Source organism: Felis catus, chromosome C1 (assembly GCF_018350175.1).
Source record: "Felis catus isolate Fca126 chromosome C1, F.catus_Fca126_mat1.0, whole genome shotgun sequence".
Taxonomy (NCBI): Eukaryota; Metazoa; Chordata; class Mammalia; order Carnivora; family Felidae; genus Felis; species Felis catus.
In genome coordinates this window covers 72,949,856-72,973,445 of record NC_058375.1, presented here as the reverse complement: position 1 = coordinate 72,973,445, position 23,590 = coordinate 72,949,856, and the positions used below count along the sequence as shown (strand labels likewise).

Here is a 23,590-nt window from a genome sequence, read left to right as displayed (position 1 = left end):
TTCTGGCATCTTTCACATGAAATTACATGTTCTTCTTAATTGGAAAATCTCCTTAAAATGAACTAAAACATACTTTCATTAATAAATGCCTGAGCAATGATAAAACTTTTGGATTTGAATGGATAGTTTTTATTCATGCATAGCCAGTTGTTTAACATTTTATTTCATTATGTTGCCCTCTACAGGAAAGTTTAAAATACATTTTGGAAAATTTTATAATCAAAGAAAGGATGGATGATTTATTCATTTCATTAAAACTCAGCCCAAGGCTACTGACAGCTGCAATTCTCCTAGCCACTTCCACATAATTTTTAAAATGTGAAGGCCAGGAATGGTGCTGTTGACATTAATTTCAGGACAAGGAAGAGAAGGACTAGGTACCTCTGGAGGAATCTCGGGGGGGATAAACAAAGACACTCGTGCAATGTTAGAGATTTCTGACTTCAGGTTGGTCTTATCAACAGCCTGAACAGCAATGAAGAGATTTGTGCCATTTTCAAAAGTGATGTTTTCTGGTGTAAACACAAAGACTTCCTCAGAGTTGGCCTCCTTCGGGATGAGATCAGATGTGTTCACTTGAATAGAATCATTGAACTTGTCTCTCAGATCAAGAATATTTGCACTTATTCTAATGATATACTTGTGAGCTGAAAAGAAAAAAAAAAGTTTGTGGCATGTGATTCTCAAGTTGTAAACAAGTTTAAAAGTCTATTAGAAACTATATCACCATCCCCTATGTTCCAATGAATAAATGTAATTGATGGTCCATATTTATAAGGATTAGTATACTTTTTACATTCTCCTTTGTGTATCTTGACAGAGTGATAAATATAAAACTGGATCAGGCATGACCTAAAGCCTTGGTCCGTATTTCTGTGCATGCTGCATGCACCTGACTGAGAAAGGAAGTTTTAAAATTACTGCTTATTGCTTTATTACTTATAGAGGAGATTTTGGTAGTGGTGGTTCTCAAATTTTAATGTGCATACAGAACACCCAGGGATCTTAAAATGCAGATTATGGTTCAGTAGGTCTGGTTGGGGACTGGGGTTCTACATTTCTAACAAGATTCATGTGATGCCCATGCTGCAATCCAAAGACTACACGGTGCAGCAAAAATCTAGTAGGTTTCTTCCAAAGGCCAGTTCTGCTCCTTAGTAATCTATGCTCCACTCCCAATCCTTTCCAAGAGTTGTTTCTAAAAATGGGGTTTATTAAAGGACAGCTTGGCAATATTTCAAAAACAAAACAAAAAACAAAACCCTAAGGATTGCCTGTTACTGGTTGAAGCCTCTTAAAACTTAAAGTATGCCAGTTTTTCGGGTTCCAAACCTCTCATATTTAAAAATCCTAACCTTTCATTTCAGAGGACATTCAAGAACCCTCTTGCCTTCTGCCTTCCACATGCATCACAACACACCCGCCTGCCTCACCTTCTTTTGCACCCCTGCGTGGCTGCTAAACTCCTTTACAGGGTGCATACCACATTCTGCTTACCTCTTCCATGATCATAATCGTCTCCAGGAGCTGTCCAAGTCAGATTAATAAATTTGTACCCGTGGATTTTTGCCTTAAGGTCAGTGATTTGGCAAGGTGGGAAGAGATCAGGTATGGGAGCCTGTGGGACACCAGAGGCCACAAATGAACCTCCTGAGGATGTTCTGCTGAAACACACTTGCTTGCTTTGAGGATCATCCTTATTAATTTCCGGTCTGGGTGGATTCCAGTTTACTTCACCTGCATTATATTACATTACATTATATTACATTATGTTATGTTATGTTACATTACATTGTAAGCATTGTATGACTATACTTCCTTCTCTTTGGTTATCAGAATGCCCTCTTCCTACTGTGCCCTTTGCCTTGTTTCCTCCCATACACAAAACTAATTTTAACTATTTGGTATAAAGATCCCAAATCAGGTTGTATCCGGGGGAAAAAAAAAACAGAGAATCAGACATTTTCAGGAATAACAATTCTCATGATTTATTTTCATGACATTTGTCCTGGAATTGTTTCTCTTCCCATCTCTTTGTCTATCCTGATTTTACTCTTCCTCAGTCAGTTTAAATCCTACTTCTGTTTTAAGATTTTAAGAAATCTCTTGCACCTAGGTAATACTGTTGGTTTTATTGTTTTTCCTATTTATTTGCTAATCATCTGGACCATCAAGAATTGCCTTGATTATTTCTTCTATACATTTTTCTTTTCTCCATGTTCATGTTTTATTTTCCTTATTAGATTGCAGATTCTCATGAACTGTTTTATGTTGGGGTTCTAAAATGTTATGCTTTTGGAAGACTTCTTATCTTCTCATTGAATGCATGGGAACTTAGTGCCTGAAGCAATCTCAGTTTTTCTCACATTGTTGTTGAAAGGTTATATAAAAGTAATCCTGGAATTCAACAAATACCCTGGCCTGCTCAGTCATTAGGGTTCTCAGACTGCCTTTTCAATAAAAATATTCCATAATACCCTAACATGGCATTAGTCAGAATTTACTCTCTTATAAACTCTACTTCCTTAGCCCTTAAAATTTTTGTCTGTAGAGACAGATTGATTTTCATACCCATCAATCTCGTCTTGGGCAAAGATGAAGTGGATACGATAGCAAGTTCAGAGTTAGTATTCAATTTAACAATAGAGACTCTCTCTCTTGGTATTAAGATTCATCAAAGGATAGAGGGAAAAACACTGACTTTCCAATGCCAATCCAGGTCCTGCCACAGTTAGTTCTATCACAGTTAGACCAATAGTCTCCCTAGCCTCTGTTTCTCCATCTATAGAATGGGATAATTAGGAGAAAGTAATGTCCTAATGTGAGTAAAACACTGAGCATGAGGCTAGATATAGCCACCACACCGATCTCCCCTTGCCTTCTTCCCCTAACTCAGAAAGACGAACAAATGAAAATAAACTCAGGTGAAATATATAAAAGAGCTTTGGAAGCAATAGTGTCTTTTAAAGTGTTTTTTTTTTTCTTTTCTGTGATCGCCTTTGCATCAGATACCACATGTCCTAGAATCCTCCTTTTACTGAGCACACACCCAACCAAGTAAAGAGGACAGTGGGAAGCTACTTGGAGGAGCTGTTCTTATAATACACCAGCACCAACACACTCTGCCCAAGACAGAGTAGAAATTGATGGAAAGCAGGTCCTGGAACCCATGAGGACTAGTCTTGGTCCCAGTTCCAGCTCTAGTCTAGAGGATGTCTTTATTACCAAAGATGGTATAGGAATATCTGTTTCTTGGTACATAATTTCCCCGCATGCTTGCATATGGGCTCTGTGTGCTGGTTGGTTTTAGATTCATCTACTAGTCTCCCTGGTCTGAGCAAGAGAAAGGAGACAGTGGACTTGCGATACTGATATATATAATAAGCCCTAAATTTCCTTATTCTATGGAAATGCCAGTATCAGTGGAAAGAGCATCATTACAAAATATTTAAAAATGGGGTGCCTGGGTGGCTTAGTCGGTTGAGCATCCCACTTCAGCTTAGGTCATGATCTCAGGGTTTGTGAATTTGAGCCCTGCATCAGGCTCTGTGCTGACAGCTCAGAGCCTGGACCCTGCTTTGGATACTGTGTCTCCTCCTCTCTCTGCCCCTCCCATGCTCATGCTCTCTCTCTGTCTCTTAATAATAAATAAATGTTAAAAAAATTAAAAACAAATGTTTTAAAATTTATTAAAAATAATAGCAAACATTTATTGAACATTATTATTTACCAGCAACAGCTTATTAGATGTATTTCCTTGTTTGTTCCTCACAGCCACCATATGAGGTGGTTACCATTATTATTCCTATTTTACAAGTGAGGAAAATTAAGCACAAAGAGATTACCTAAAATACTTTATTTGCTAGAGGGCTATAATATGAACCCAGGCAGTTGAAAGCTACTTTCAATCTATTGGTTTTCAAGTGGAGGTTATTTTGCCTCTTAGAGGACAGTGGATGATGTCTGGAGACATTTTTGATTGTCATGACTGTGGGGGTTGCTTCTGATAACTAGTGAGTAGAGGGCAGAAATGCTAGTAAACATCCTACAATGCAAATGACAGCCCTCACAACAAAGAATTATGTGTCCCAAAATGTCAGTAGTTTTAATACTGAGAAACCCTGAAATTAAATTACACCATTCTCCTCACAGGCTTAATGGTTTTCTCTTGATCTCAAGCCTTTTACTCAAGTCAGATGTGTTATTACAAACTTCTTACCATTCTCAATCCAGCCAGGTATGTACATGGCTCCATTCTGCTGGGGTATCAACCTCTGAGTGGCTGCGTTTATTCCTCCAAGAGCCCACACTTTCACACTGTATCTACCATTTGCATTGTAAGCTGTAAAATACCTTGAATAGACGCCATCATCCTTAGTAGCATCAGCACCTTGACAGGGAAATGAAGGAATTAATGAATATCCTAAAGGCAGCTGGGCATTTGTATATTTCCAACTTATAGAAGTTTAAAATTTTTCAAAGCAAGGATAATGTCACACTATCTCCAAGAGAGTTTAGGATTTGATTGTGTTAAGAATGAGATCTACTTTTCTTTTCGTGTGTGTGTGTGTGTGTGTGTGTGTGTGTGTGTAGCTTTATGTGTGTATATTTTATCTTCCTGAATTGTTATCTTTCTTTTTGAAATCTGACATCATGCAGCATGTCTCTGCTACATCCAACATAGCACAAGGTAACTATTCAATAAGTATCTTTTGAACTGAATTGAATTGCTGTACATTACTGGGGAGAAAAAAAATGTTATATGATTATTTTTTTTTAATTCATGACTTCTCACTAGGGTAGATTTAGGTAGGCAATTCATTTACAGAATTTGTTCTAGTAAGATTACTTGCATCATAGTCATGTTCCTTCTAAAAAGAAATGTAGAATTCTCTTTCTCTCACTCTCTGTATTAGATTCTTTAAAAAATAATGGACAATAATTTCACTTTGGGGGCAAGCTAATACAGAGTCTACATACACAGAGAAGTAACATATGACTGCATTTGAATTTATATCTGCTGTTTTCTAAATACGAAAGCCTCAGTTTCTTCATCTGTAATGTATGGTTTATATCTCAAAAGTGTGTGATGAAGATAAAGATAATGTAAGATAGTTATTACTTTTCCTCCTTCCCTTTTAGGGAGTGTGGAATATCCTCTGACAACTCCCTAGAGTCTCTGAGTTTATTGAGCTTAAGCCACTAATGTGTTTGGCCTTTGTGGAAGCAAAAGGTAGGCCTGTCTTCATGTTTTCCAACATTTTAAAATATAGGAATTGTGGGGAAGCAGAGAGCTCTCCCAACCAGACCCCCAGTAGTGGACTCCCCGCTTCTAACTATCCTCATCAGACCATGCCCTCTTTTTGTTTTCTTGGTTGCTTTTTGGAAAAGAAAGATGTATTTTCCAATTTTTTGAATGGTTACCTGCTCCATTGTCCAATAATTCCAGGGTAACTGTTTTACCATTCACTGATTCTATTATGGCTGTGACAGTGGCCCTGAGGATCGGTGAGGCTCCTTGATGAATCTTTGCATAAACTGTCATAGCGCTAGGGAATTTTCCTGTGTTTTTGTTAATTTTAGAGGTCACTGTAATTGGAGGCACAGTAGCACTTGATGGACGGGAAGTGACAGTCAGAGTCAGGGTTTGTGAGCTTGCTTGCAGACTGTAACTCCAAATGCCAACCTAATCAAAACAAATGGAGACATTTCCAATTAATAACCATAGGTGACACAGACATGACTTCAGTGCCACCTATAGGAAAAGCTTATCTGATACAAGCATTTTACAAGCATATCGAAGAAGATCTTTGATATTCTGTCAGCCAAGGGAAACTTAGGTACATTTGGAATGACTACATGTTTCTTATCGTCAATAAAATTGTAATTTGGGAAAATGAGGTCAGAAAGCTGTGTCCTTATCATTGCTTGGTTTCTAAAAAGCAGTATCAAATAATTGGGTTCCTGAAGTAGAGAAAATGTTTTTCATGATCCCATAGTTTCAAGGACCATTTTGCATCTTGACTCCTACGTAATTTGAAAGTTCTCCTTTTAGTACATGGAGAAAACATCACCAATTTCCTTTCTCTTGATTTGCTGTCATACTAATGAGACAGAGAATTAGATGGAGAATTTTCCGTGTTCTCCCTTTCATTCAATACTAACTCTCCTTTTAGCAACCATGCACATTTAAAAAGCTATGATTTTTAAGAGTCTCTTATGCTTTGGCTCTCTTCCACTCTAACCTCTTTTTTTTTTTCCTTCCCCTCTTAAAAACTGAGAACAAACTGAGGGTTGATGGGGGGTGGGAGGGAGGGGAGGGTGGGTGATGGGTATTGAGGAGGGCACCTTTTGGGATGAGCACTGGGTGTTGTATGGAAACCAGTTTGACAATAAACTTCATATATTGAAATAAATAAATAAATAAATAAATAAATAAATAAATAAATAAGAGAATATATTTCAAAAAATAAAAATAAAAAATAAATAAATAAAAAGCTATGATTATTTTGTCCAAACGTGAGAAGGATAAAACCTGGCCCCATACCTTGGCCGTGCCTGGGATTTGGAGGTAGGCCATTTTGGTGTTTGCGTCCACTACAAAGCCATCCTGTTTCTTTTTACTAGGATCCCAGAGAAGGATTTTGGGAGGCTGTTTTGTCCAGGTGATGAGAAATAAAGTGTCTTTCCCCACAGTGCTGTCCACAAGCACTGTGCCGTTCATCCACTGATTGTTCTGGAGGGTTAATCCCTTACTCTCAAGCTGTTAAGAAAAACAACTCTTTACATACTGGAGAATAGAGCCCGCATCACACAGTCTCTTCCACTCTGCTTCCAGCTCTCAGTTGCCCCATTAAAAGCTTTCAGTGATGCCTGAGTTCTTGGTTTGGTACTTAGGTCTAGTCATGATTGAATTTTAAATTACCTTTCTTCCAATCTTAGCTTCCAAGATGTATATTCCTATACCCAAACCAGACTACTTCCCCAAATGACACTCATGAATCCATGACTCTGACTTTATTATACTCTGCTTTTCCTGGAAATCTGTATGTTAATCTCCTTTTGTTCAAGCTTTATCAATCCTCCAAAATTTGGTTCAAATGTCACTTTCTCTGTGAAACTGTCTCTGACGTCCATCTGACTTACTAGCTGAGAATAATCTCTCCCTCTTGTGACTTCCCATAGAATCTTGATTCTACCAGTCCTTTGATATTCTCAGAGTGTGTTTTGCTTTATACCTACTAGTGTTTATACCTCATCTTGTTTACTAGACTATAAACTCTTAAGGGGACTGACTGGGACTTTTTTTTTTTCCATCCACGTATGGATCATTTGGGTTGCAAATAATCCATTACTAGGTCAAGTGTTATTGCAGGCCCTGTGAAGATAAATGAAGTAAGTCAAGGGCCAAGGCAGATTTGCTGTTTGGAGCAGAATGAAGGAATGGTAGAGCAGGAACTGAGGTGGGGAAGACTTAACGGGACTTTTACAGAGAATGTGACCTCAAGGATTGTCTCCTAGGTAATTATTTCTCATCCTTAAACTGATATCTATGAGAAGACAGGGTGACCTGTGATGGGATCAGATTTTCTAATTTCGTAGGTAGTTTTGATCTTGGACGTGGAGAAAGTGAAGGGCTCTTAGATATGATTTTTATGGCAGGTAGGTAAATGAGTTCCGCTCTTTTCTCTATTTCTCTCCCCGTTAGGTTTCCAAAATACAAAAATAATGGTCAGAAACTGCCTGATTATGAACTTGTCCTTTCATCAATTTAATTACTTTTTTTTCAGACACCATCCTCCAATTTCCAGACTGGACTCCTGAGTTTAATTTTTTGAATCTGAGCTAGGATTACCCAAATGAGGATAGTCTTCTCTAATTGAATAAATGCTACACTGGTAGCCCAGAAAGCCTGTTGCTTCAAAATTTGTCATTATTTGGTTTTGACATTACAGTATTCCTTTACGTTTGTCCAAATTTTCACAATAAAATTGTGAAATCACGATGAAATTATCACAATAAAACTCATAATTCACACACATGTGAGTTCTGATTGTTCACTCTGAGGTTTAAAAATTCATAGGAGTAGCTTTTGAAACTATTCAAGGAAAACATTTAACATACATTTGTTCTTTTCGTAAAAAATAGCCTCAAGACTTTTGAAAGAAAATTTGGTTTTCTTGAAATTTTAGAACCAGAAGCGTCCAAGAATGTTTTCTGGTTCATACCTGGATGAGGTCCAGAAAGATGAAGTTCTTAACCCACAGTTATAGAGTCAATGGCAGGCCCAGGCCCAGGATCCAGGTGTCTTGACTGACATCATGGGCTTTTCACAGAACAAAACACTTTCCACCCATTATAAGAAACTCTTGGCAAATATAAGGGGTTTGAGGTAATGGAAAAATAGAGCAAGTAATCCCTGAACACTTACTTGTTCCAGAAAATTTGTTTTAAGATGATCTACTGTGAAGAAAATTCTGACCCAATTATATTGCTATGGGTGCTTGTTAGCAGATGTTAAAAATGAATTCTTGGACCATTATATTTTATGTTGCTGGTTTCCATGAGGAAGTCAGTTAGCATTGTTTCCAAACAAGTAAACACTAATTGCTTTGTTTAAATAAGTAGTGTTGCATTTTAGGAATAATGTCTAATGTCAGGCTGAAACTTCTATTTTTAATTTTAATCTACTACTAGAAGAATATAGTACTTAGGAGTTTTAACCATTAAACTCTCCATCTTGGCTATGATTATTTATAAACATGAAAAACCAAAGAGTAAAAATTCTGACCTGGATAGAGCGCTGGGAGTCAGCTCCATTTCCAGATGAAAGGGCTCCAAAAGCATCAATGAGGCCGTTGTTCTGAGCCTGATCTGAAGCATATGTCTGTAAACCTCCTAAAATGCAATTACATTATCAGAAGTTGTTTTCTAGAAAGCAAGTATTTGCAGCATTTTAGCTATTGTTAATACAGAAGAATATGTGAAATATTTTGTTGCATTATTAAGGTATTAATTGATCAATATCAAATAGGCATCCAGATGAACTCAGAAGCTGCTACTAATTTTTTAATCATACTAAATAATAACTTCAGCAACATCTCAGTTGCCCAACTATGTCAATTATTTGTAAAGCAGCCATGGATCTCTGATAGGTCAAAAATAATATCATAAAATTTCATGTTTTAAAAGTCATGCACTTTCATATAAGAGAATTCATTAAGCCTTATTCCAAGCCTATTGACTTATTCTTATTTTAGACATAATCCTAACAAGCTTCGATTTTGAGTTTTCCCCTAAATCATAAAACATGTATATGTAGCAACAGCAAGAAATAACAGCTGACAAAGAACAGTTATAGAAAAGTATAATATGTAGTTAAAAAAAAGATTATAAACCAGGTCTTGCAGTCTTGGGCTATTTAGGACATATGTAACTAAGATAGTTGATGTGAAAGTACTTTTAAACTATTAATGCCATCCAAAGTTTAAGGTAAGTATTTTGGTAATGTTCTTGGAGCCTCACTCAGATACCCTTACCTAGACAAGTGAATCTCTCCCCAGCTGCTCTGAGTGTTAGCTGCTAATGGCAGATAGCTACCCCTTTGTCCAGAGAGTTGCCTTACCCAAAGGGGCTATACTTGCCAGAGAAATAACATGTCCCTTCACCTCCAACTTGCCTCGACTCTTCATAGCCACTGACTGATGGACACAGTGCTACAAAAGGTCAGCGCTTTTACCTCAAGATTGCACCAGGTGTGTGATGCAATTCCAGATCGAAAGCCCGCTGTGGGCTTAGACTTCAGCTAGACTCTAAATCCATTTCTGTGCTTACGTCTTTCCCCTGCCCTATCCTATTTTCAATTCTCCTGTTCTCCTGAGGGCTCTCCTTCTATAACTCCCTGTCTCAGGCTCTGTTTCTAGGAAACCCAACTTAAGACAAGTAAGCAGTCTTAAGCAGATAGGAGCAAGCAGTCCTATCATTTTACCTGCCTCAGAAGGCAACTCACATAATAATTGATATGCATAATCCTGGCCCTAAGTTAAAAAAAATGTGCCCATTTACTCTGCTAAAGAAGCCAGGCATATATGGAATCTATGTTAAACATCTGTCTCTGTATGTGAGTTAGAAGCACAAAATATTAATGTCTTATGGAGAAACTGCATTGTTTTCTACATTTTCAGAGTGATCTGTCTGTGTGGTTCAGTAGACCATTTGCTCTACCTCTGCTACTCCTTATTAAAGTCTCTGCTTGGAGGTCATCCTCCTGGAACCTTCTTCCCTCAATAAAGTCAAGGATTTCTATTCTTTCTTTTTATTCAAGTGCTTTCTACTGCTAATATGGTACTTGTATCATGGTATTATGTGGTTAGTGGCTTGTCATCTGTCCCCCCTGGGTCTCTTGGCCAGCTGAAAACTGGAAGAGAGTGGTTCCTGGGTAACCTATTAGATTCTATCCAGTCCTCACAAAGTGTCTGGGAGGAGAGACCTGCATCCTAACTAGAGTGCTGTGCTGATTCCCATCTTCCTCCAGACTGCCCTAATCCTAGAACCAAGGCCTTAAAATAAATGAGTAGAGTTAGTTCTAATGGTCATTTGGGAGGAAGGGCAGGTAGTTGGTTAATAAGATTATCCCTCTCTCTATATATCCCACCCTTCTCCTTCTCCTTCTCCTCAGTTCACTGGAGCTTGCAGTGCAGTAGAAGCGACAATTCAGTGGGATGCAGCAGGCCACTCTTCACCTGTCATTTTAGACAGCTCCTCTAGTTCTTTTGCTGCTGAGGGTCCTAGGGCGACTGTGTGGATGATGGCTCCGCTTTGTTTCACCTCGTTAAAGCATGAGCTTATCGTGTTATCCTCCCCATCAGTCAGTAGCACGATTTCAGATCCATCTGTTGAGTATTTCTTCCTAATAACCTGAGAACATAATTCAGGGCATGAGTTATCAGGGTGCCCAAGGTGTTGGGAAAACTGCATTTAAAGGGAATGAGAAGAGAAATTCCAGAGGCAATAAACGAGTGCCTGAGAATGGTCACATATCTTTCTATCTTGAAATGATTAATTTTAAATCAACAACTTTCATGGAACTTGACAGTAGTGTTTTCTCTTGGTTACCCTGCTATGGAGCAGGCTCCGTTAAGAGGGATACAAGACAGTTCTAGGGATGGACACCACTGTGGAAGCAGCAAAGGAGGTTTTTCTAGTTTCTTTCACATGATCTCTCCTTGACAGGCTTTCAGAGGTTCCCAGATATTCTCAGAAACTACCTTCATTGAATGAGAATAATATTTTGGAGATATGAGACTCAGGGCAGATTTTAGCTTATAAAATGGTGGGCATTGGTTCTGACTGGTAAGTACCCGGGTCCCGTGAGTTGTTAATAGTTTTTAATATTCCCTCTAATAAAAAAAAAATAATTTCATTACTATTAACCCACAGTTCCTAGTTGTCTTATGACATCTATGTTTCAACCATTCCTTATGACACAGATTAAAGCTTTTTACATTGTGTAGAACCAACCTTTTACCCATGTTGGATAAGTTATGATAGAAGGAAAATTAGATTAAAAAATAGTGATGTTCATTTCAGAAGAGGAAGGCAAGAGTCCACTCTTCCCCTAAGAAGAGTAGAAGGGAGACCCAGAAGTAGGGGAGACAAGCAATCAAGCCTAAGCAATCTTCTCTGGACCAGACTGTCAGAAAGGGAAGGCACCTTAAGTAGCTTGAAACGAAAGCTAAGAACAGAGGGGACTTCTGCCCCACTTTGTTTGGACTCTGAGAGAGGGCTGCCAAACAAGGAAAGAGGGAAGAACTACGACTGCTGCTGCATGTAGGAGTCCAGAGCCCACGATCCTCTCAGCCGTGGCTGTGGCCTTGATTTGACCAAGTTGCAGAGCCTGAGAGGCCAGGGAAAGGGCTTCATTTGGATTCTTGTGTCCTACTCCCCATCACTAATACATGCCATGGAAAACATGCAGAAGTTCCCACATACACCGTAGGGAAGACAGAAATTGGCAGATAAGAGAACAGGTCATCTTGCCAGACAGGCTGAGGGGTGTATAGTCTGCTCAGGGGTTGAATGGAGGACATGGGGTGCTCAGGGCTCTGCTCCAATAGCGAGAGCCAGAGTGGGGCTGAGTCAGCCAGGAAGGATCACTGGGCCCTGATCAAATCTGGAGAGCAAAGTCCAGTGGGCTCTTCAGCAGACACAAGAGCCCAGAACAGACCTGACATGGGTCCTGCAGCAGGAAACAATGGGGAACTTAAGGACAGTGTAGGACCCAAGGCCCTTTACCTCATCACAGTAAAGTCACATATAAGCTCCTCCCACCCCACATCTGGACTCCATTGGGCAAGAGGAGCATGTAAATTCCAGTTGTGTCTCTCACACTCTCTCACCCATCTGAGAGGAAAATGCAGAACCAGAAGTTCTGTCTTCACCACCAGGCCATCTGGCATTAGTCATCTCCCCTAAGGTTTTGCATAGCGGGAGTGTAGTCTAACACATCAGCGATTTCAATGTCAGTTCCCCTCCTTCATTTGGTTCTTTAATCAAAGCTTGGGTGAGTGGTAGAGGCCAGAGAATCCAGATGCACACAGGCATCTGGAGAAGGGATCTGCAGCTGACTGTACAAACAATGGAAACCACTTTTAAAGAACTAAACTTCAAGGTGGAATAAAAGGTCTAGAGGGACAGACTGAATGTGAGGAAATTGTCCACATGCAACAGTGTCTGTTGTCCACATGCAACAGTGTGAGCTGGGTACTAACTATTCCTGCTGCTGATTGGGAATCTGGAACAGCCCCAATGATGTATTGTGCTCCACAGCGGGCAGAAGGCCGACCTGCCCAAGATGCCACAGATATTCTGAGACCTTAGCCAGCCAGCTTCTCTCAGCCTCTTATTCTTTGTTTCATGGGGCTAAATATCTTCTAAAGAAATATTCAATATTGGATGATATATTTGGAGCAATTAAGAATCAGGTGCTATCAGATAACTCAGTTCAATTTTATTTATTGAGAACCTTCTGTATAAAAGATATTGTGCCAGCAGCCTGGGAGGTAAAGAGATAAGTCCTGTTCCTAAAGAAATTTTGCTTGAGTGAAGTACATGATTAGAAAGTAAGACAGAAGACCTAGAAGTAGTAAGAGATTTTTTTTTTTTTTTTAAAGTTCACAGTGTTTAGAGAGATTCTCTACAGCTGAAGGAATCAGGAAAGATGTCAAGAAGTAGGTGGCGTCTGTGATGGATCTTTGAAGAATGAATGTGATTTGAATTACAGGAGAAGGAGGAGAAAGTATTCCAAGTGGGGAGCCTAGCAAAGGTGTGGAAGTGCTGAAGGACAGGTGATCCAATTTGCTTAAACATAGGACACCTGGAAGAGAATCCCTGCCACGTAAACACAGAAAGGTAGGTAGGCCCCATATTATGATAGAACTTAATATTAGAGGAAATTTGACTTAATTTGTTGAAAACAGAGAGATGTTTAGGAAACAAATTGCAAACATTGACAGATTATAGGGGAACTTGTCTTACAGCAAATGCTGATCGAAGCCCAGAGCAGATGGACGTTCCTCCTGCGGCCACGGTTGGTAAGCTTCTGGTGAGTGCATTCCTTTCCACATCACTGTTTATCTGTATGAGTTCACTTTGTACATGGGCAACACTGTCAAATGTCACCATCCCAACCCAGGACCCTTGCTCAACCGTCTGCAGAAGGAAAAGTTTGCCGGCTTGGTTCAGTCGATTAAGACGGTCACCATTCTGAATGAAGAAGTAGAAGAAAGGCAGTCAGTTGAGTTTAGATGAGCGGACTAATAACAGAACAGTCTAGAGGAAATTTGGAAATAGCTCCCTCAACACAGAGTAAATGACAACAAGCTTATTCAAGGCCTTTATATTAAATTAGATTTCTGTATTAAATTTCTCCTTTATATTTAGTAACATCTTTGGGTAGAATTTTAGGGCCTTTGTATAAGTGGCCCTAAAAGATCAAACCAGATTTGGCTTTAGTTTGATCATTAGATCACTGCTTTAGTAACAGTTCTATAGATCTACATATTATCAGCGAAACATAAAAAATGTTAAGGCTATGCACTTTATCAGATCAGTGCTCATAAATTGAAAGCTAATTTAATTTGGCAAATGAGACACTTGATGCTGAAATTTCTGTTGAATAGAGTTGAGGTGGGTGTTTCTGATGGTCATGTTATTGTTGTAACTGTTCTGACCCTAAGGGTTGTGTTTATTCCCAACCTGTTACAAATTGCAGTCCAGATCATATCATATACAAATGTGAGACCAGAGTCCAGAAGAGTAAGACCCAGTGAACATACCGCCATGCTTCCAGACTTATCAAGGACTAAGCACACAATTCTTTGTCCTATCTGCAGCAATGAAAATGTGGGCGTGGGTGGCTGTGTCGTCATAGGAGTGGTTTTCTTAAAGTCCTCAGAATCGCTAATCACTTCCCATGTGCTTCGGAGATTGCATTTTTGGTTTTGCAGGTTTGGGGCTTCTTTATTGTGGTTTTTTTCTGTACAGAATTCAACCACCTGAAATTGTCAATAAAATTATAGAGATAAATAGTAGAGAAGGGTATTTAAATCCCTTGCCCTCCTTCCAAGTCTGCCCGGCTAACCCATCAATTTGGCTTAATCCCACAATCACTCCAGAACACTGCTGGGGGAAATTCACAGTCATAATTCAGAGTTCCAATCTCATACCATGTCTTCAACCTTATTGGATCCTTAGTGTTCGTCAGCAGTCTAGATCTGCTCTTGGCTTCCTTCCTACTTCTAAAATTTGCCATTTCAAGCCATCACCACTATCTACAAGCCACCCATTTCTTAACATTTCTCTGCTGGTACCATCCTATCTCTCCATCCTCTTACTTCCCGCTCACTTACCAACACCCTACATCCCAGCTCTTTCCACTAAGATGTCCCACAGGCTCCTCAACCTTCGTGTGTTCATAATTGAACGTATGGCCTTTCCTTTAACTCTGCTTCTCCTCCTCTTGCATTTTCTAACTTTTTAAAAACGTTTTTTTAACGGTTTATTTATTTTTGAGACAGGGAGAGACAGAGCATGAACAGGGGAGGGTCAGAGAGAGAGAGACACACACAGAATCTGAAACAGGCTCCAGGCTCTGAGCTGTCAGCACAGAGCCCGATGCGGGGCTCAAACTCATGGACTGCAAGATCATGACCTGAGCCAAAGTCGGCCGCTTAACCGACTGAACCACCCAGGCGCCCCTGCATTTTCTAACTTAAGTCACCACTATCCACACAACCACCTAAGTCAGGAAATCCTATCGTCTTCCCTCTACCAAATAACCAAGATCCATATATTTCACTCTGTCTCCAGTTCATCATTTTTCTCCTTCTCCATTGGAATCTCCCTCATTCAAGCCCTCATGGTCCGTGACTCAGACTATTTTGGTCTACTATCTGACTTTTCCATCTTGTTTGCCCTCCAGTTGGTCCACTGCGCAGCTTCTAGAAACATCTTCTTTCTTATTTCTGTACTCAAGACCCTTTGGTGGCTAATCATTGTTTATACACTGTAATCTGGACTATTTCACAGAACAAGGAGCAATCTCTGTGTTTAGATTTTTGCATCACTCTACATCCTCACTCTGCCTGTGCATCCCAAGTCTTTTAATTTCCCCCCACTGTGATCCATAAATTCTCAAACTTGCCTTGTTTTATATCTCTATGCCTTTGCTCATGGTTCCCACTTTGTCAAGGAATTCCTTTTCCTCTGTCTTCTGCATTGTGAACTTTACCTTCATTTTCAGCCAAAAGGTCATTTTCAAATTGTTTTTTCATTTCCTACCTTCCCTCCAGAGAATTTCTACTCAGCCCTTTGGCTTTCCAATACCCCGTGGATGCTTCAGTAAGATCCCTTTAACATCGTTAGTACACTTATTCGGCTATAAACCGAATATAGCAGAAAACTGACTCATTAAATTTTGCTTCCTCAAAACTTGGTTCAGTGTCTGATACATAATAAAAGCTCAATATAAGTTTGTTGTTTTTTGAGTAACTCTAAAATCTGCGTGTCAGGTTTTTTTTTTTTTAATCTGCAAAAGGGTAATAGTTATTATGCAAGAATTATAAGAGAACATACGGAATAGGGTCCATACTAACACAGTCAGTAAATGAAAGTTTCCTCCCCTTTCTTAAGTATTTACATTGCTAGCATTTGGGGGGATTAAAAAAGGTGGCATAGTATGCAAAGAATGTGTAACCTCATTCCTCCTCTCAGACTATTATTCGCAGTATTATCATTCAATTAAAAATCCTAAATATCCAGGATTCTAGTAATATAGAAAGTAATAATTAGGTGTAAAGCACTTATTTTTTTCTGTTTTCATTCTCCAGGTCATTTTGGTAGTGTTTCCATAATATCATTATGGCTACATTTTAGCAGGGGTTCTGAAAAACTTGTATGTGAACTCCAGGCAGAGGTTCCTAAACCTGATCATACATTAAATTTAACTTTGTGGTTAATCTAAAACATAATGAGGGCCCTCTCTTGAAAGTTTCTGAATAAGTCTAGAAATAGACTGCAAAGCCAGAGTGAAGGATGGGCCTTTTGGACCATGGTACATCACATTTTTAAAACTTACACCACATTTTTATTGACAGACTCTTGCAAGTTACTTCGCCTTCTATTTCAAAAGGAAAACATAATTTTATAGGAGACTGAAAGACAGGAGAGTCTCCCCACAAAGTCTCTCCACTGATTTTAGTTAGTGACAAACTGATACATTTAGTTTTAGTTTATGCAAATTTGCTGATATATATATTTAACACTAATAAGGATAATTTGTCAAATTTATTATATACCAGTTGGTCATTTAAAAAAACATCAGGACACATTTAAAAACTAGTTAAAATTATTAAAACTATGTTCAAACCCCTTATAGGCAGCAACACTCTTAAAGGATTGAAAATTTCAGTTAACAACCAAAAGCAAATATGCAGACTGAAAAGAGATCTCTGCAAATTAAGTTTAAGGCTACTTTTTATTAATGAATAAAAAGAAGTGTCTAATTCTCTTGGGTAAATTTCTTAGTTAACCAAAAATTGTTGTGCTTGTCTGCCTTTAAGGATATTTGAGATGATTCTAAGCACTGAAACCACAGGCTCATGGGAGGGAGATGATGGAGTCTCACTAATGGACCTAAAGAGGGGGTGCGGGGTGCGGGGGGGAGATAATGAATTTATCGCTGATTTTGTACTCCCAGTTTTTCCCACAGAGAATCAGCTGCTCACTGGTGATTTCCTAAAATTTGATCCTTTCTTGCAGCAATCGGGGATAAGATACTTCACTAAATTCCTAAGTGTCAAGAAGACAAAAATACAAGAACAGAATACTTACAGAATCAATACTTTGTGCAAACATTATGGAAGCCTTCACAGTCTGCACGCCATGAGGTATGAACTCACATCCTTCTTCATACAGCCCTGTTACTTTGTCGAGTTTGCATGATTTGGTGACACAGCTGCCTCCCTGACACTTCTTTATTACATTTTTGCCAGTAATATCTGCCGAACATCTGAAAATACATTAATACGTTTAGGTGCTGTAATCATTTCGAAGGGTTATTAGACCCTGTGGTCAGGTTGTTCTGATGTCTACAATTTCCTCTTATAAACAAATAGATCACCTTAAATAGCAAAATTTTTAAATTCTCAACAGAGTCATTTTTATTTGCCAGAAAGTATCTGAAGAGTTCCCCAAACGGTATCAGAATTTGTTTCTTTGCAGCAGAAAAGCTAACTCTGGCTTATGGCTGTTGTCAGAATTAATAAGCTTCCAAGCCCTTAGCTACCTCCTAATCTAGGACCCTCATTGCTAGAAAATCAGGAACTCTCTTTTGTTTCCCTCAAAAGGCTTACAGACATTTCCTGTTTTTCTAGTTATACAATTTTGCATATTTCTTATATGTTCATAGGTATTTTAGATTTTTCTTTATATGCTTATGAGTTTGTGGCTATTATAAATGGACTGCTTTCCCCCAAATTTTATTAAAATTTTTTTGATGTTTATTTATTTTTGAGAGAGAGAGAGAGAGTGTGTGTGTGTGAGCAGGGGAGGGGCAGAGAGAGAGAGGGAGACACAGAACTGGAAGCAGGTTTCAGGCTCTGCGCCATCAGCACAGGTCTCAAACCCAGTGGGGCTCGCAGAGCGGCTCAAACTCACAAACCGCAAGATCATGACCTGAGCAAAGTTGGATGTTTAACTGGGCCACCCTGGTACCCTTCGCCCCTACGTTTTATTTTTTAAACATATAAATAATGTATCAAAACTACATAAAATTTGGAAAATAGCAAAGGAGCATAAAGAAGAATATAAAAAAATCGTGTCCCACCATTAGAAATAAGCTACTGTTAACATATTGAAGCATTTTCTTCTCTATATATCAACATAGCATTGCACATATCGCTTTGCTTCCTGCTTTAAAAAAAAACTTGGTATGTTAGTATACTTAAGATTTTAATGTATTATTATAATTTATAATATCCTTTTAAAATGTGACTTTAATAGCTGTATGTTTTGATACTATAAAATGAATCTAGCCTAATTTATTTAATTTGGTCCCCCTCCCCCCCCCAAATTAGTAGAAATTTGGTACTGATTTGTCAGTACTAAAAGTAAAACTTCAATGAATAAATAAAATTTCACATGAAGTTTCGGCTCTGTTTCCAAGTTTGCTACATGATTCCCAGAGTAAAAGTTTGAACATTTTAAAGTCTGTGGATACAACCCATTCTGTCATTTCCCTTAAAATGGATTTTTAAGCACGAAATTACTGGATCAAAAAATAGGAAAAGTTTTACAGATTTGATATGTGCCATCAAATTGCTTTCTAAGGAAAGTTATTCCAGTTTATGCCTCTAACAACCATCTGTGGGAGTGCTCATCCCGCTGAAAGTAGCTTTACTTACTAGGTAATAAGTGATTCTCATCCTAGTCACATTTGCACCTCTTTGATTACTAGTAAGTCTGAACATTTATTATATGTTTATTGGCCATTTTTATTTCCTCATTTGTGAGTTATTTATTCTTCTCCAGTGTCTGTTTTTCTATTAGGGAGTTACCATTTTGTTTTTGGTTTTAAAAAGTTCTTTGTGTGTTATAATACTAAGCTCTTAAAAGTCTGGTTTCTTAATTTTCATAGATATGTTTTTCTGTTGTTACCTTTTTCTTTAATTTACGTTTGATTTGTGTACAACCAAAATTTTAATTCATATGTTGCCAAATTTATTATTCCTTTAGTTACTTCTTTTTCCGATTCTTGAATGCATAGAAAGAACTTCACCAACTAACAATTCAATATTTATTAATATTTATCTAGTTTCTTACTCATTATACTTAATGAGTCTATCCAATTGGAATGAGGGTCTGTTAATTTTTTCCCCACACAGACACAGTTAAAAATTGCTCTGATATCTTAAGAAATTCTGCCTTTCCTCATAGATTTGTAATTCTGGCTGTATTAAATAATAAATTATTATATATGTGTCTATTAGCCCCATTGTTTTAATTAATGTAGACTTAGAGTATATTTAAAATTCAATAAGTAAAATGACCACTTATTACTATTATTTTTCAAAACACTTCTTAGCTACTATCTACTGAATAATCTCTAAGATTTTAAAAATGAGGTAAAAATAGATGTATTTTAACTAGTTTCATAAAATCTATGCATTGATTTGTGTTGAATTTACATCTTCCATGAATTCAAAGTCTCTCAACTTATCTTGATATTCTTTTAAATTCCTTAGAAGGATCTTACTGTTTTATTCTAATGTGACTTTCACATTTCTCAGAGTTGACCCTACTTAAAAAAAGTATTTGATTTAGTTTTTAAGTTTTTATTTTAGTTACCTGGTGCTTATCACAACAAGTGTGTGCACTCATTCCTTAATCTTCATCACCTATTTCACCCATTCCCTCCACCCACCTCCTCTCTAGTAGCCATCAGTTTGTTCAGTTAATTAAGAATCTGTTTCTTGGTTTCCTTCTCTCTCTCTCTTCCCCTTTGCTCATTTGTTCTGTTTCTTAAATTCTACATATGACAGAAATCATATGGCATTTGTCTTTCTCTGACTTATTTTACTTAGCATTATATGGTCTTGATCCATTCATGATGTTGCAAATGGCAAGATTTCATTCTTTTTTATGGCTGAACAATATTCCATTGTTCCAGTATTCTTTATTCCTTCATCTATTGATGGACACTTAGATTGCTTCCATAATTCGTACATAATGCTGCTATAAACATAGGGGTGCATGTATCCCTTCGAATTAGTGTTTTTGTATTCTTCGAGTAAATACCCAGTGGTACTATTGCTGGATCATAGGGTAGTTCTATTTTTGACTTTTTGAGGAACTTCCATGCTGTTTTCCAGAGCAGCTGTGCCAGTTTGTATTTCCACTAACAGTTCAAGAGGGCTCCTTTTTCTCCATATCCTCACCAACACCTGTTGTTTCTTGTGTTGTTGAGTTCAGGTATTCTGACACTGCAAGGTGATACCTCTAGCCTACTTTTATTATACTTTTAATTGCTATCTTAAGTGGAGAAGAAATTTTCCATTATATTTTGAACTCGTTATTGTTAATCTATGGAAAGGTAATTTGAATATTCATTTTGTATCTGGTCCCCTTATTGACTTCCTTTGTCAGTTTTAATTTCTATTTATTTCCTTGGGTTTTCTGAGTGGACCATGTCTCATCTGCTTAAAAGCAATTTTCTCTCTTCCTTTTGAGTAGCAGCTCCCTACTGCCCCACTGTTTTTAACCTCTTCAGTTTAAGGTGTTAGTGCATTGGCTCCAACTTTCTAAACAAAGTTAGAATGTGCTAATAGTGGTCATCCTTATTCCTAGGAATGTCTCTAGCATTTCCCTATTAAATATGAAAGGCTATCAGTTTTCAGTGAATGTTCTGTATCTTATTAAAGAAGTAACTTTCTGTTGTGGTCACTACCATCATTTTTTAAAATTGCTCCTAGCCCTTCAAAGCAATAAAAATATTTGGAAGATAAGAAGCAATAAACGTTATTAATACACTATAATTACATTTTTGTTAAGAGGACATGGTGATCATGTCAGCTTTGCTAATGTTATCTGTGGAAGAACATGCCGTATATGTAAATATGTCTAGAATATCTCTAGGAAGGACTAATAAGCTTACTAATAAGTTTTTCTCTTGAGGGAATATACAGCGTTCAACTATGTAGAAGCTTAGAAAAGAGAAGTACGGAAGGCAGGTGTTGGGTTTGGGATGGCATGCATTGGCTGAGACTGTAGAGGTCGGTCCAATGTATGATCACATCAGGGAAGGGCCCCTGGGTGTGGTCTGTGAGGTGCAGAGGGAATAAGCTAAAGGAATCTGGTGGACTGTGCCTGGTTCTAGGAGGCATGTAGTGTCTATTTATGGCTGAGGTGATGTAACAATGAGGGAAGACACAACAGAAGTGGACCTAGCTAACAGAGTTTGAATGTAGTAAAGAAAGGCGAAATGGTGAGTAGTAATGCTCCTGTGGGAGAAATGGGAAGCCAAGATTGAGTGCTGAGCCAAGTGCAGCTCCCCTTGGAAACAGTTGCACCACGAAGGACAGTAACTGAACCCAATCCTAGCTCCCATCCTTGAACAGCATCAGGCAAACAGAACTGGAAGCAGAAGTGGAGAGGAGTGTTGTTCCAAATTTTAGTCTTCAAAAAGGAGTTGTTGTTTTTAAACTCGGGCATATGTGTGCAAGGTTATCAAACTCCTTTGAGAATCTGTTGGCATCATTATTTTTCTTCTGTACTCAATATACCATATTAATTAGTTACCTAATATCACAATATTTTCAAATTTCTGGAAGATATCCTACTTGGCCTTAGTATGTTTGTTATCCCCTTAATTCTACCAGATATAATTTACTATCCATTAATTTGAAATCTTTTTAGAAAACTGTATCTACAGAATTATTTTTCATACCATCTGTCAGGTTTTAGTGTCTAAATGATGCTACCTCTTTAAAGTAAATTGGAAAGTTCCCTGCCTTTTATGTTAGTGTTAAAGCAGTGTATATTCGCTGAAATTGAACTCACCCATAAAATAATGGCAGCCAAGAGTACTTTTCAAGTATTCATTTTGCTTTCTATTGACAGTACAGAAAGTGTAATTTAAATTGGGATAAATTTTGTTTTGTTTTAATATTTGGCTTGTCATTTATGTAAGTTCCACAGTCCCTCCCAGGCCCATTTGTACTGATCAAGTCCACATAGATACCATTCTGCCCTCAAGGCACTAAAGAATCCCATTAGGCTGGCTTATGTCCCTGATTCTGATATAGGGAGATGGAGACACTGAACATGGTACCTGTGGATTTCTTATCATTGCACACACACACACCCACACACACACACACACAGAGGCAAATGGTTTGTAGCTGCAGAGTAGACAATTCAACCAATTGAAGCTCTTATAGAGGGAACAAAAGAAGTAGTTTTGTGGGAACCTGAAAAAGAAGGTGCTAAGAGAATGAAAGATAAAAAATATAAAAAAAAACTGATAATTTTGAAGTCAATTCATGGAATAAATGATTGCAATTTTAAAATAGTTTGGGAAGGTGGCTCAGTCAGTTGAGCATCTGATTCTTGATTTCAGCTCAGGTCACGATCTCAAGGCTTGTGAGATCAAGCTCTCTGTGCCCCCCTTGGGCTCTGCACTGACAGTGTGGAAACGACTTGGGAGTCTCTCTTTGCCTCTCTCTCTGCCCCTCCCCCATTCACACACACACAAGTGCCCATGTGTGCACATGCTCTCTCTGTCTCTCAAAATAAATAAATAAGCTTAAAAATAGGTTGGGAAAAATTAAATTAAAATACACATACCTTACTGCTTGTCTTTTTCCATTGGAAAAGTAGAATTTCTGGTTATTATTGTATTCATCATATACCCCCCATCGCAGATGAGCCCATTCATGGACAAAGACCCTTCCTGTGAGAAAATATTTTAAACACCGGATTACAATAAGAATGACAAAATTATCTTCTCACACTAGGAGAAGGTAATTTTTCTGAACATCATTATGCATTGCTATGTTAATTTTTTTCAGTTAAAGATTTGATTTCCTCAGGGAAAAAAGAATCTAATGACAACTGCACATTTCTTTAAAATATAACTACTTATTTTGCCTCATCAAATGTTAATCAGGCACTAGTAGGTGCCAGGCAGTTATTCATACAAAGACGAAACAACTGCCTTGTCCTTACACAGCTCACAGTCTAGCAGATGACACAAATGATCAGATAACTAAAATCCCTAGTGGTGCAAGTATAACGATGGAGGCCAGTGCAGGCTGTTGTGGGAGCCAGAGGCATTCATAGGGCAGCCAGAGCAGCATCCCCAATATGTCCTTCTCCCTCATGGTTCATATCTAGTTAACCCTCAAGGTCTGCCTACTACACCTCTGGCTTTTTGCTTTGACCTAGTCTCCTCTTTCCAATCTTACTGCTGCCTACTCCTGAATCACTGCAATGGCCACCCAACTGGCCACCATATCTCTAGTCTTAGATGGCT

The 23,590-nt window shown here is 38.2% G+C and overlaps 1 protein-coding gene and 1 long non-coding RNA gene across 3 annotated transcripts in view; one reads left to right on the top strand and one right to left on the bottom strand.

Annotated features, from left to right (window-relative positions):
- Nucleotides 1-246: 246 nt before the first annotated feature.
- The window catches only part of CLCA1 (chloride channel accessory 1), a 30,785-nt gene continuing 7,441 nt past the window's right edge, over nt 247-23,590 (bottom strand). For both annotated transcript variants that reach the window (XM_003990277.5, XM_045036137.1), the window contains exons 4-14: nt 22,903-23,008; nt 17,392-17,569; nt 14,337-14,555; nt 13,537-13,764; nt 10,743-10,917; nt 8,792-8,898; nt 6,548-6,763; nt 5,425-5,686; nt 4,220-4,390; nt 1,498-1,737; nt 247-647 (exon numbers count right to left, since the gene is read on the bottom strand). In XM_003990277.5, coding sequence (XP_003990326.3) covers nt 259-647; nt 1,498-1,737; nt 4,220-4,390; nt 5,425-5,686; nt 6,548-6,763; nt 8,792-8,898; nt 10,743-10,917; nt 13,537-13,764; nt 14,337-14,555; nt 17,392-17,569; nt 22,903-23,008 — 2,291 coding nt within the window. In that variant the 3' untranslated portion in view covers nt 247-258. The remainder of the gene's footprint in view (nt 648-1,497; nt 1,738-4,219; nt 4,391-5,424; nt 5,687-6,547; nt 6,764-8,791; nt 8,899-10,742; nt 10,918-13,536; nt 13,765-14,336; nt 14,556-17,391; nt 17,570-22,902; nt 23,009-23,590) is intronic.
- Nucleotides 4,993-23,590, top strand: part of LOC109502433 — a 71,560-nt gene continuing 52,962 nt past the window's right edge. The window contains exons 1-4 of the long non-coding RNA XR_006584466.1: nt 4,993-5,233; nt 13,283-13,410; nt 13,539-13,603; nt 17,320-17,447. This is a non-coding gene — a long non-coding RNA (uncharacterized LOC109502433). The remainder of the gene's footprint in view (nt 5,234-13,282; nt 13,411-13,538; nt 13,604-17,319; nt 17,448-23,590) is intronic.